We start from the raw sequence: 12,352 nt of genomic DNA, 5'->3' as shown, positions 1-12,352 counted from the left end.
GTTAGAAAAACTTAGGACACTAAAGAGGCTTTTGTACTGACTCTGAAAAACACCAAAAGAAAGATTACCAGTGTCCCAGCTCATCTGCATGAACGTGCCGTAGGCCTGTAAGGCAGGTCCTCACCAGGCAACGTTGTTGCCTATGGGCACAAACACACCGTCGCTGGACAGGACTGGCAAAAATTGCTCTTCACTGACGAGTCGCGGTTTTGTCTCACCAGGGTTGATGGTCAGATTCGCATTTATCGTCGACGGAATGAGCGTTACACCGAGACCTTTACTCTGGAGGGGGATCGATGTGGAGGGTCTGTCATGGTCTGGGGCGGTGTCACAGCATCATCGGACTGAGCTTGTCATTGCAGACAATCTCAACGCTGTGCGTTACATGGAAGACATCCTCCTCCCTCATGTCGTACCCTTCCTGCAGGCTCATCCTGACATGACCCTCCAGCATGACAATGCCACCACGCACAGAACGAGCATTATGACTGATTTCCTGCAAGACAGGAATGTCAGTGTTCTGCCATGGCCCGTGAAGAGCCTGGATATCAATCCCATTGAGCACGTCTGGGACCTGTTGGATCTGAGGGCTAGGGCCATTCCCCCAGAAATGTCCGGGAACTTGCAGGTGCCTTGGTGGAAGAGTGGGGCAACATCTCACCACAAGAACTGGCAAATCTGGTGCAGTCCATGAGGAGATGCACTGCAGTACTTAATGCAGCTGGTGGCCACACCAGATACTGACTTTTGGTTTTGACCTCCCCCCCTCTGCCTTTTGTTCAGGGACACATTATTCCATTTCTCTTACTCACATGTCTCTGGAACTTGTTCAGTTTGTCTCAGTTGTTGAATCTTATGTTCATACAAATATTTACACATGTTAAGTTTGCTGAAAATAAACGCAGTTGATGGTGAGGACTTTCTTTTTTTGCGGGGAGATATATATATATATATATCACACACAGTAACATAAGATCTGTATGTAAAATACACGTTTAGCTGGAATGTAATTTTCACAATGGATAAGTATATATGTTTTGTGACAACCCATTTTAATCTAAAATCTAATAGTCACATTTTACAGACACACAGGTACCCATAAGCATTCATTTCTGGAAAAAATATAGTGAAAAAGTGAAATTGGTCTCTATAGGGTTTTGGAAATATACTATGTGATACTACTAGTAAACGCGTAACCTGGCAACCCCGTGAGCCGAGTGTACACTTAAGTTTAAATATACACGCAATCGCCCTTGGGCAGCCTCGTAGGCACACAGAGTTTGGAAAGAGATCTCCAGTGGGAGAAGGGGGGGCAGGGGCTATTTTGGATACCTCAAAGGAGTCATTAGAGGTGGATTTGGACTGGAGCCATATTTGATGTGTAGGCTGGAGACATTCACAGCTATAGTGAAGCTAAGCATAGTTTGTTTCTGTCTTGCTCTTTGGGGTCTAGTACTGTAAAGCACATTTATAATGAGTGTAGAAATACATTTGAATTTGATTCTGGATTTAAAAAAATAAATGGCTATATATTGCTGCATAAAGTGTCTTTTTAGGTTGTATAAATGGAGAATGGGCCTAAATGTCTAAACCCTTTGACATTGAAATACATAGCTTCAATCTTACTCTATTTATGCTCTTACCATGACAACAATGGAAGAAAGGAAACAGCTGACTGGCCTCCGATGCAAATTAACTGACTTCAACCGTGCAAAAGATCTAACGAACTAATGTTAGCCTGAGGAATTTTACCCCTGTTAGCGTCGCATTAGCCTTACATCAAGGGCACATCCTTCTTGGCAGGGGTGTCAAACACGTGGCCCGCAAGCCCACTCAATCTGTCCCACATTGAAATGACCAAATTGAAACTGTAGAAATAATAATTCCTATAGTGTTAGTCTTTTCACTCTGTCTAGCTTGCTAACAGTTATCAACATGAAAGCTAAAGACAATTTTTGGCAAATTTTGACAGTGAGGAAATATAATACATTTTAAGTGCAGCCCTCCGGACCTTGGTGGAGACAATGCGGCCCGCGGGGCAAAATTAGTTTGGCAACTCTGCTCTAGCTGTTAGCATAAATATTCGTACAGCTGCAATTGGTAATGTTGTGCTAGTGTTTGAGCTACTGCTAACAGGACACTTCTCAAGCCTCCGATACAGTGGAGGAGCAGCATGCTAGGTATGCGGCTAGCAGAGTTATGGAGACCTTGCCTGTGAGAGGAGCAGCAGCTGGACGTGCCGGTGCTGCAAGAGCAAGGCTCAAAATACCCCCAGCCGCTCCAAAACTGACAAGACAGCTGGGCTCACTGACTGCTCCGTATCGGAAAACCACTGGCCTTGGAATAGCAGGGTGCTGCTGTGTGACATGATTGGTGCACACACACACACTGATGCTTTGACTCACCACCCACACCGCGTACCGCCACAACAGCCTAGGAACCTCCCCCCAACAGTATTGGCCCCTATGGAACTATGGAAGTATTCTTAACCTCTAGTGCCCTGGAATGTTCTGCTAAGATTAGTTGGCACAAGGCCTTGATGGATGGAGGGATGGGTGAAAAGAGGTTGGATTCATTTAGAATTACTTGCTCTTTTGCCGAATCCCAACTAAGCTCCTACCCCTTATGCACTTGTGTAGATTTGAAAGGGTTGTATAGCTCTAAGCATTATGTCTACAATTCCACCTCGCCTATTAGAAGGAAAAGGTGAGCTTATTCATACAATGCTTTACACCTATTCAATCCTCTCAGATCCACACAAGTGCAGCCAAAGGGTTCACGGATTGGTTTGTGATTGACAATAGCCTGACCATTTTCCATTGCGTGCCCTAATGAACATGATGCGTGTGTTGATGGCGCTTGCCCTTGATGTTCACAGGTGCAACTATGGCTGGCAGGGCCAATTCTGTGACGAGTGTGTCCCCTACCCAGGCTGTGTTCACGGGACCTGTGTCATACCTTGGCAATGTAGCTGTGAGCGCAACTGGGGAGGCCTGCTGTGTGACAAAGGTAAGGCATAGGCGCACATACACACCATGGCTTGAATTTTAAGCGAAATCAAGTCAAATACTGTACATTTTAAAAGGGACGTTTCCACCCAGGTAGATGCCAGTCTTTCCCAGTCATTTGTGATTGAGGTCTGACGACAATACCTGGTGCATGTAACAGAAAGGTGCGTGGAATACGGACTGAGCATAACCAGTTTGGATGCATGCGCATATTATACTGTGTGTGTGTGTATACACTACCGTTCAAAAGTTTGGGGTCACTTAGAAATGTCCTTGTTTTTGAAAGAAAAGCAAAATAAACTTGTCCATTTTAAAATAACATCAAATTGATCAGAAATACAGTGAAGACATTGTTAATGTTGTAAATGACTAACATAACTGGAAACGGCTGCATTTGTTTTAAATGGAATATCTACGTAGGGGTACAGAGGCCCATTATGAGCAACCATCACTCTTGTGTTTCAATGGCACGTTGTTAGCTAATCCAAGTTTATCATTTTAAAAGGCAAATTGATCATTAGTAAACCCTTTTGCAATTATGTTAGCACAGCTGAAAACTGTTGTGCTGATTGTAAAGAAGCAATAGAACTGGCCTTTAGACTAGTTGAGTATCTGGAGCATCAGCATTTGTGGGTTCGATTACAGGCTCAAAATGGCCAGACAAGACCTTTCTTCTGAATCTCGTCTGTCTGTTCTTGTTCTAAGAAATGAAGGCTATTCCATGCGAGAAATTGCAGTTCTAAGTGACCCCAAACTTTTGAACGCGTGTGTATGTAAAGGGAACCAGAGGGGAAGTCAGAAGTTTACATACACTTAGGTTGGAGTCATTAACTTGTTTTTCAACCACTCCACACATTTCTTGTTAACAAACTGTAGTTTGGGAAGTCGGTTAGGACTTCTACTTTGTGCATAAGTCATTTTCCCAACAATTATTTACAGACAGATTATTTTACTTATAATTCACTGTAACACAGTTCCAGTGGGTAAGAAGTTTACATATACTAAATTGACTGTGCCTTTAAACAGCTTGGGAAATTCCCAAAAATGATGTCATGGCTTTAGAAGATTCTGATTGACTCAAATGATGTCAATTAGCCTATTGGAGGTGTACCTGTGGATGTCTTTCAAGGCCTACCTTCAAACTCAGTGCCTCTTTGCTTGACATCATGGGAAAATCAAAAGAAATTAGCCAAGACCTCAGAAAAAGAATTGTAGACCTCCACAAGTCTGGTTCATCATTGGGAGTAATTTCCAAATGCCTGAAGGTACCACGTTCAGCTGTACAAACAATAGTACGCAAGCATGAACACCACGGGACCACGCAGCCATCATACCGCTCAGGAAGGGGACGTGTTCTGTCTCCTAGAGATTAACGTACTTTGGTGCGAAAAGTGCAAATCAATCCCAGGACAACAGCAAAGGACCTTGTGAATGCTGGAGGGAACGGGTACAAAACGATCTATATCCACAGTAAAATGAGTCCTATATCGACATAACCTGAAGGCCGCTCAGCAAGGAAGAAGCCACTGCTCAAACTGCCATAAAAAAGCCAGACCATGGTTTGCAACTGCACATGGGGACAAAGATTGTACTTTTTGGAGAAATGTATTCTGTTTTGATGAAACAAAAATAGAACTGTTTGGCCGTAATGACCATCGTTATGTTTGGAGGAAAAAGGGGGGACGCTTGCAAGCCGAAGAACACCATCCCAACCGTGAAGCACAGAGGTGGCAGCATCATGTTGTGGGGTGCTTTGCTGCAGGAGGGACTGGTGCACGTCACAAAATAGATAACATCATGAGGGAGAAATTGTGGCTATATTGAAGCAACATCAAGACATCAGTCAGGAAGTTAAAGCTTGGTTGCAAATGGGTCTTCGAAATGACCCCAAGCATACTTCCGAAGTTGTGGCAAAATGGCTTAAGGGCAACAAAGTCAAGGTATTGGAGTGGCCATCACAAAGCCCTGACCTCAATCCTATAGAAACATTTGTGGGCAGAACTGAAAAAGCATGTGCGAGCAAGGAGGCCTACAAACCTGACTCGGGTACACCAGCTCTTTTAGGAGGAATGGGCCAAAATTCACCCACTTATTGTGGAAGGCTACCTGAAACATTTGACCCAAGTTAAACAATTTAAAAGGCAACGCTACCAAATACTAATTAAGTGTATGTAAACGTCTGACCCACTGGGAATGTGGTGAAAGAAATAAGAGCTGAAATAAATCACTCGTATTATTCTGACATTTCACATTCTTAAAATAAAGTGGTGATCCTTTTACTTGGATTAAATGTCAGGAATTGTGAAACTGAGTTTAAATGTATTTGTCTAAGGTGTATGTTAACTTCCGACTTCAACTGTACATACATACTTTTGGTAATGCAATGCATGTATTTGGCCACCTGCTCATTGAACATCTCATTCCACAATCATGAACGTTAATATTGAGTTGGAACCCCTCTTTGCTGCTATAACAGCCTCCATTCTTCTGGGAAGGATTTCCACTAGATGTTGGAACATTGCTGCCATGACCAGAGCATGCCCACTAGTGCCAGAGACGCAAAACCATTGCACCGTAACAAATAGCATTACTGCCTCTTACAACAAGCAGATTTGCTGCTTTTGCGCCGTCAGCATTGCCGGTTGCTGTGGAGACAAACCAATCCCCTTAGTAACTGATCCTGTACCTGTTTTTGTTACTTTGTTCCCTATTCATAATGCACAAATTAAAGTAGAAAAGTGCCTGATTTTCCCAAATGCATCTTAAGGCTAATAAGTTCATTGTGAGAACCTTCGTAGGAGCAGTGTTTCCCAAAACCATTTACTAAAGTTGCAGTTGAAAAAGCTTGTTATTTACAGACTGTCTCAGACCACTCGTAGAACGGTTAAGTCCGTCGCTAGATGCGTTTTTCCCCTACCGCTTCATTTGATACCCCGAAAATCTCCACTAAACACAGAATCAAGATGTCTTTCTGTGACCGCCGATAACTTCACAATGAAGTTGACTACAAATACGAAGTTGCTGATGTCGTTGCAATTGTTACAAGCAAAGCATAAAAAGATGCATCAAATGAAAACCGAGATGACTGAATTAAGATGCTTAGGCTACATAGGTTGTTCATTCAATTGAAATGTATTTTGCTAATTGTAGGCTGTCTAATTCCTACCGCAATGTATTTCATGATATGTAACCACGTGCGCAATGTGCCAATTCTTGAGTTAATGCGTTATTATAGGTTAAGCATTTGGATAAGCTGCCTCAATATTTGCAGCCATAGGTATATCTCTCTAGGAGCTGATCCATCGTCAGTATTGTGGAATAATTATGTTACGGTAAGAATTCAATGTAGAAAGCTCATCTGAGAGCAGCCTTGCCTTTCTTTCGATCCTATCAGTATCGACACTGCCTTAACGACTCACTTAGCCAAAGTTCTGTCTGCGTTTTGGGGAACGCATGTTACATCTTCGGCCGTTGTGGGAAAAATGCATTGTTTTAACAATTAGTAAGCCTAAGTTCCATCGCTATCGGGACACCGGGCCCAAAGCCTGACCTGTACAGCACTTTGAGATATCAGCTGATGTAAGAAGGGCTATATAAATACACTTGATTTGACAATTTTTTTTTAGTTGCCTCATAGATAATGAATCTAAGATCAATTTTGTCTCTTTACCCCTTGTAATACTTAAGCTTAGGAGTTGGCAAGGGGAAACTGATCCTAGAGGAAACCTCTAGCCAGAGCTGACAATCAGGCCCTGCTAATGAGTGATGGAGATTTTAAATGTTATTTTTTTGTTAGCGTTATTGCTAACAGGGTACTGGGCACTTATTTGAGTTGATACTGATGGTTACAGCAGAGGAAATCCCTCTAGCTGTTAGCATAAACACCTAACACATAGTAGTAATTGTACATTTGTGTTAATCGCTCCACTTCACGCCGTTATTATACTTGGGTGTGGAGTCTGATTATTATTATTTTTTGCATGCATTCCTGGACTCCCAAATGGCAACATTCACAAGGGGGCAATGGCAGAGATTCTCATTATCTTCACATTTTGTGGTAAAGGCAAAGAAGAATCACTTTGAAAACATCACTACTGTAAGCTAATTTGAAAGAGAACCAACTGCATATTTACATAATAGCTACTTGTAATGAAAGGTGAGGTTTGTTTTACATTACCTTGTTTTGTGCCTGCCAGTAGGCTACTCTAAGGCTACAATGTTTGAATTATAGTTTGAACAGTAGACTGCTTATATGATGCAAAGCCTATAGGCAGGACTACTTACTACAAGGAGCCACCCATTTTGTGATGAAAAATGACGTTCTCATACTGCATTACACTCCAAATCGCTGCGTTGTGTACAGTCTGTCGAGCTTCTTAGGGTGACGTTAGCATAGTGATAGTCACCGCTGATAGGATACTGGTTTCAAGACCTTATTGTAGTGGCCATAGGGACACCCGATCCTCCCTCTGCCCTTGTGTACTTTCTAGGATGAGAGGAGGCCCACAGGTCCCTAGTGGGTTCCAATCCCTCTTTATTTATTCACAAGGCCTTTAGGGGGGGAAAACAGAACAGCCTCAGGGCTTGATACATCCTACACTTCCATAGTACTATGTTGGCTGACTTTGGGATGCGTCCCAAATGGCACCCCTTTTGCGCTATTTGGGACGCGCCCAGTGTGCTTACCAAATCTATATTCCCCTAGCCTCTAGACAAATATTTTTTTGTAGAACTGAACAGTATTTAAAAATGCACTATATGGGAATACTTTAGCTCCGTCTTGCCTTCAGGATAGGCTTACACCTTTCCAGTCATTTCACATCTGCACACAGTGTCTGGTGGGGGCTCGTGCAACTGCAAGCATGTAGAGAACCAGAATTATAGGGTAAGAGATGGGGGTGCTTGATTTGGCATTCCTAATCTGTGTGTGTGTTTATGCCCAGATCTGAACTACTGTGGCAGACACCAGCCGTGCGTGAACGGCGGCACCTGCATGAACACGGAGCCGGATGAGTATCGCTGTGCCTGTCCCGACGGCTACTCTGGCAAGACCTGCGAGATAGGTGAGACACAGAATACAAGCTACTACTCAAAAAGGCTTAAAGGCCCAGCTCTATTTCTTCCCCTAGATCCTAGCTCCGCGCTGGCTACTTCCATGTTTTTCACAAATACTTTGGAAGGGCTTAAAGGCCTGTTTCCATTTGACCCCCGCCCTCTTACCCTAGTTACCACTCCAGGTGGGCTTAAAGGCCCTGTTCCATTTTGACACCTTTAGGACTTTTCCCAGATGTTGACCTGCTCGTTTGTGTATTTGCACATGTGTGTGTTCTACAGCTGAGCACGCCTGTGTGTCCGACCCGTGTGCCAACAGCGGCACGTGCCACGAGGTCCCTTCTGGTTTCGAGTGCCACTGCCCTCCGGGATGGGAGGGGCCCACCTGCGCCAACGGTGAGAACACCACCCCTTTTTGTCTTAAACATCTCCCTCCATATCTGTACCTTCTCCTCCTCTTTCCTTTGTGACGCTTGCGTTTCCCTCCGAGCTCGATACAAACAGTTATCCTTGGCCTCGTTCCAACAGCTCCTGTGGAAGTTGCCCCTAAACCACAGATCTAGGATCATATTTTATAGCGCCAATTCCTAGTCTTCTCATGCATTTTGAAAGTATTGGAATAGGGCTTGTGACTTGTTTTCTCTCCATCTAGCTAGCCCATCCCACTCTTCTTCCTTTTAACCCCTTCCCTCTCCTTGGTGGCCATCCCTGCAGTAGAGTGTGTGTGCGCGCTCCTGTGGAGGGCCCCGGCATCATAGGGGCCAGCATTAGACACCCTTCGGGCAGAAGACGCACCCGGAGGGGTGATTTGCATAACCTGCCCTCCTTTTGAACCAGGCCGCATTGGTGGCATGGTGTGGAGAATACGCTGCACCTTCCACACATACACACAATGTGTGCCCCCCCCTACCTGTCCCATCAAGGTGCTTTCCCTAGTCCCCCAAGGTGTGTAGCGATCTGGCCTAAAGTCTTGCACTGGTGATGGAGAGTGACTGTATGATTGCAGAAGTGCTGTATGTTTGTGTTTCTCCATACCCGTATCAGAAGTGCAAGGAGAGGGCTTTAATAGCAGCTAATCTGCCGGGGCCTGGATTATGCTAATCGTGTTATGCTACCATGACAGTCTTCCCTCTTGCTCTCTTTTTCCTTCTCTCTCTGCTCTTTTGCCTTCTCTCTCTGCTCTTTTGCTTTCTCTATTGCTCTTTCTTTATTTGTCTTTTTTCTCTCTCGCATCTCTGACTCTACCTCTAACATCTCATTCATGTCTCTCGTGCTCTTTCTCTCTCAACTGCATCTCTTGGACTTCCCCTTCAACTATCTTATTGCTCTCTCACTCCCTACCTCTTTCTCAGTGACTGCGTAAGACTCTTAGAATGTGATGCTGCTATAACAGTTATTGATGCGTTCTCTGGCAACAAGCTCCTGAAAATAGGCTTTGTGGTCACTTTAAAATAATTAAATGCAGTTAGCCAACACCTCTGCACTAGTGAGCTCAGGTACGCTTTAACAAGATGCCGGAGGTGAATGGTAGCGAAGGGTAGCGTTTTGATATACAATCCATCTTTGAACGTTTACTGGAATCAGGACGGAATTAGCAGGACACCCAGTAATCCTCTAAACCTGGTTATTTTGAGGTAATTTCAGAAATTTTGCAACCTTTATTTTATAGGGAAGGTGATTATCTAAAAATGTCATACATGCCTCTTAGCAGACAATCTCATCCAAAGCGACTAACAGTACATTGAGTGCCTGTATTTTTTTTGTATGTGATCGCTGCAGGAATTGAACCCACAACCTTGGCCTACAGGTTTTATTCATTGAGATAAAAATCAATTTTTCACGAGACCTGGTCCAACAGCAGCAGGGGGAACAAAGTTTCAGACAATAACTTGCATGCACTAACACAACATTGAACAAAACTATAGACACATACAGTACAACAGTTACATATTACATAAACACATGTCAAAACTAAAAAACAACTGACCTAAAGACAATTACTCTTCTATGATATTTACATTGGACAGGTGTTTTTAAACTCCACCAATGTGACCAATTTATCAACTTTTTAAATGTACATGTGAGAATTCTAGGACCATGGAGTTGAGTAACTAAAGCTATTTCTACCATGACCTGTTCTAATTCTTGCTACTGTTAAAAGCAAATGAGAATGGGACTAATTTTAATAATTATTCACTGAACTGATTAAAAAAATAAGGTGAATTTTACCCAATATGGCCTTTTAAATCAGTGTATACCAGTGTTTAAGACTGTAAGGTCAATGACGACCAGCCGACAGCGCTGTAGAAATCACAAGGATTTGTTAGACGTTTTTGATTGATAATGAACCTGAGGGCCGCATGATATACTGAATCAAGTGTGCTCAGGGTAGTTGGTGGTTGAGGCCTGCATATATATCTCACTAAAGACTGCTGGTAATGTTTATCGTACCAGCGCCTTCCTGGCCTTCAGAGAAAAACAAGCCTTATGCCGGTAATTAAAACCTATCTTCAGCTTGAGCTTCCTTATCAAGTTCTCCACATGAACAGTGAAACTCAGCTTGTCACCAACCCCCACACCCAAATATTTGTACCCTTTGGCTTGCTCTATAGTATGTCATCCAATGTAACAATGACATGATTAGTAACATGCCTGGTATTAGAAAATACCATGCATTTTTTTTACCTGAATTCAGAACCAGCTTCAAATCATACAGATTCTGTTAAATGGTGTTAAATGCTCGTTGGCCATTTTCAAATGCTAAAGATAAACTACTACCACTTGAATAAAGAACAGTGTCATCTGCATAAAAATGAACATCCACTGTTTCAATATGATCCCCAATGTTATACAAAATGATCAACAGTGGGCCCAAAATAGAACCTTGCGGAACACCTGACGACAACTTTATGGATTTACAACCATCTGCCATTACACACTGTGTACAATTTGATTGCTTTATAAATTACCTATTTAGAGCATGACCAGTAATTCCACAACATTTTAACCTTTGTACCAACAAAGCATGGTCCACGGTGTCAAATGCCTTCGGCAAATCAATAAAGATGATGCATTCAATTCAACCATCCGAGCCACACCGGACCATTGTGTTTATAGAAATTGTTTGTTACTGGATAACAAAGTAGAGGTTCTATTCAATCGAAATTGGTCACCGCATTATTTCATATTAAACGCGATGTATTGTTGAACACTGACTTAGTATAGTATGCCATATGTGTGGCAATGTGTTTGTGCTGTTTTATTTAATTTTGTGTTTTTGGTTTTACTCAGACATGGACGAATGTGCGTCCAGTCCTTGTGCCCAGGGCGGGACATGCATCGATCTGGAGAACGGCTTTGAGTGTGTGTGCCCCCCACAGTGGGGTGGGAAGACCTGCCAGATCGGTAAGACCCCCGGATCACACACCCCACCCAAATCAGACTGCATGAGTGTCTGTGGTGCATCCAGACATGTTACGATCAGAGCTGACTCTACAATGATTTTACAACAATCCATTAAAGTAGGGCTGACCCCATGTAGTCGACTGATACATTTTGGTCGATGGGCTGTTGATCGACCAAGATTTTTTTTTAGTCAAGCAGTCTCGTATAGCATTTATTTTATTTTAAAAAATGTATGGCACACGAGAGACTTTTCTTGATTCACACGTGTCTCAGTGGACTAATCCATTGCGGAGGCCACGGGGATGGCTCACCAGTAGTACATTTACTGTTATTCCCATAATCTCTAATGTACAATGTTTATTTGGTTAAGGTAATTTGTTAATGCATTCATGTATTATTATTATAATTGCCATTGGACACATTGTTTGTTGCCCACACAACCTAGGCTACACTTGTGAGGAAGTGTTTTTCTTTCCATTTACAAGTTGTCAATTTATTGATTGTCTTTTGTCTGTAGCGCTCCTGTCAGAGTAAGGACACGCACCCAATTATGCATAGAAGTAGGCCTAGGCTACCTGGCCTGTGTGCAAATGTAGGTCTATAAATGTGCCCATTTGTGCATTTGTGGATCTGATAGTATTTCTGACTTGTTTTAACTTACCACCACTGAAGCTTTTCAAAGATGTTTTCTTCACCCCAAACAGCAAGTAAACTAAGTCTGTCTTTATGTCCATTGACAATGACAATAGTTCCTCAACGTAGCCTATTTGTAAAATCTTTCCTGCTCCCGGTGTGAAAAGGGGGAAAAAATGTATCCTCGAACATAAAATAGGGCTACCTGATTTAGTTCTTATCCCTTGTGCAAATAGCCTACAGTTGTCTCTGTC

The 12,352-nt window shown here is 42.9% G+C and overlaps 1 protein-coding gene across 1 annotated transcript in view; it reads left to right on the top strand.

The window, feature by feature from the left end:
* Window positions 1–12,352, top strand: part of jag2b (jagged canonical Notch ligand 2b) — a 103,300-nt gene that overhangs the window by 48,130 nt on the left and 42,818 nt on the right. Inside the window, exons 6-9 of the mRNA XM_038968715.1 lie at window positions 2,879–3,009; window positions 7,952–8,071; window positions 8,343–8,456; window positions 11,352–11,465. Coding sequence (XP_038824643.1) covers window positions 2,879–3,009; window positions 7,952–8,071; window positions 8,343–8,456; window positions 11,352–11,465 — 479 coding nt within the window. The remainder of the gene's footprint in view (window positions 1–2,878; window positions 3,010–7,951; window positions 8,072–8,342; window positions 8,457–11,351; window positions 11,466–12,352) is intronic.

Source organism: Salvelinus namaycush, chromosome 29, assembly GCF_016432855.1.
Source record: "Salvelinus namaycush isolate Seneca chromosome 29, SaNama_1.0, whole genome shotgun sequence".
Classification (NCBI taxonomy): Eukaryota; Metazoa; Chordata; class Actinopteri; order Salmoniformes; family Salmonidae; genus Salvelinus; species Salvelinus namaycush.
Note: the sequence above shows the minus strand (reverse complement) of the source record. Positions and strands in the feature narration are given on the sequence as shown.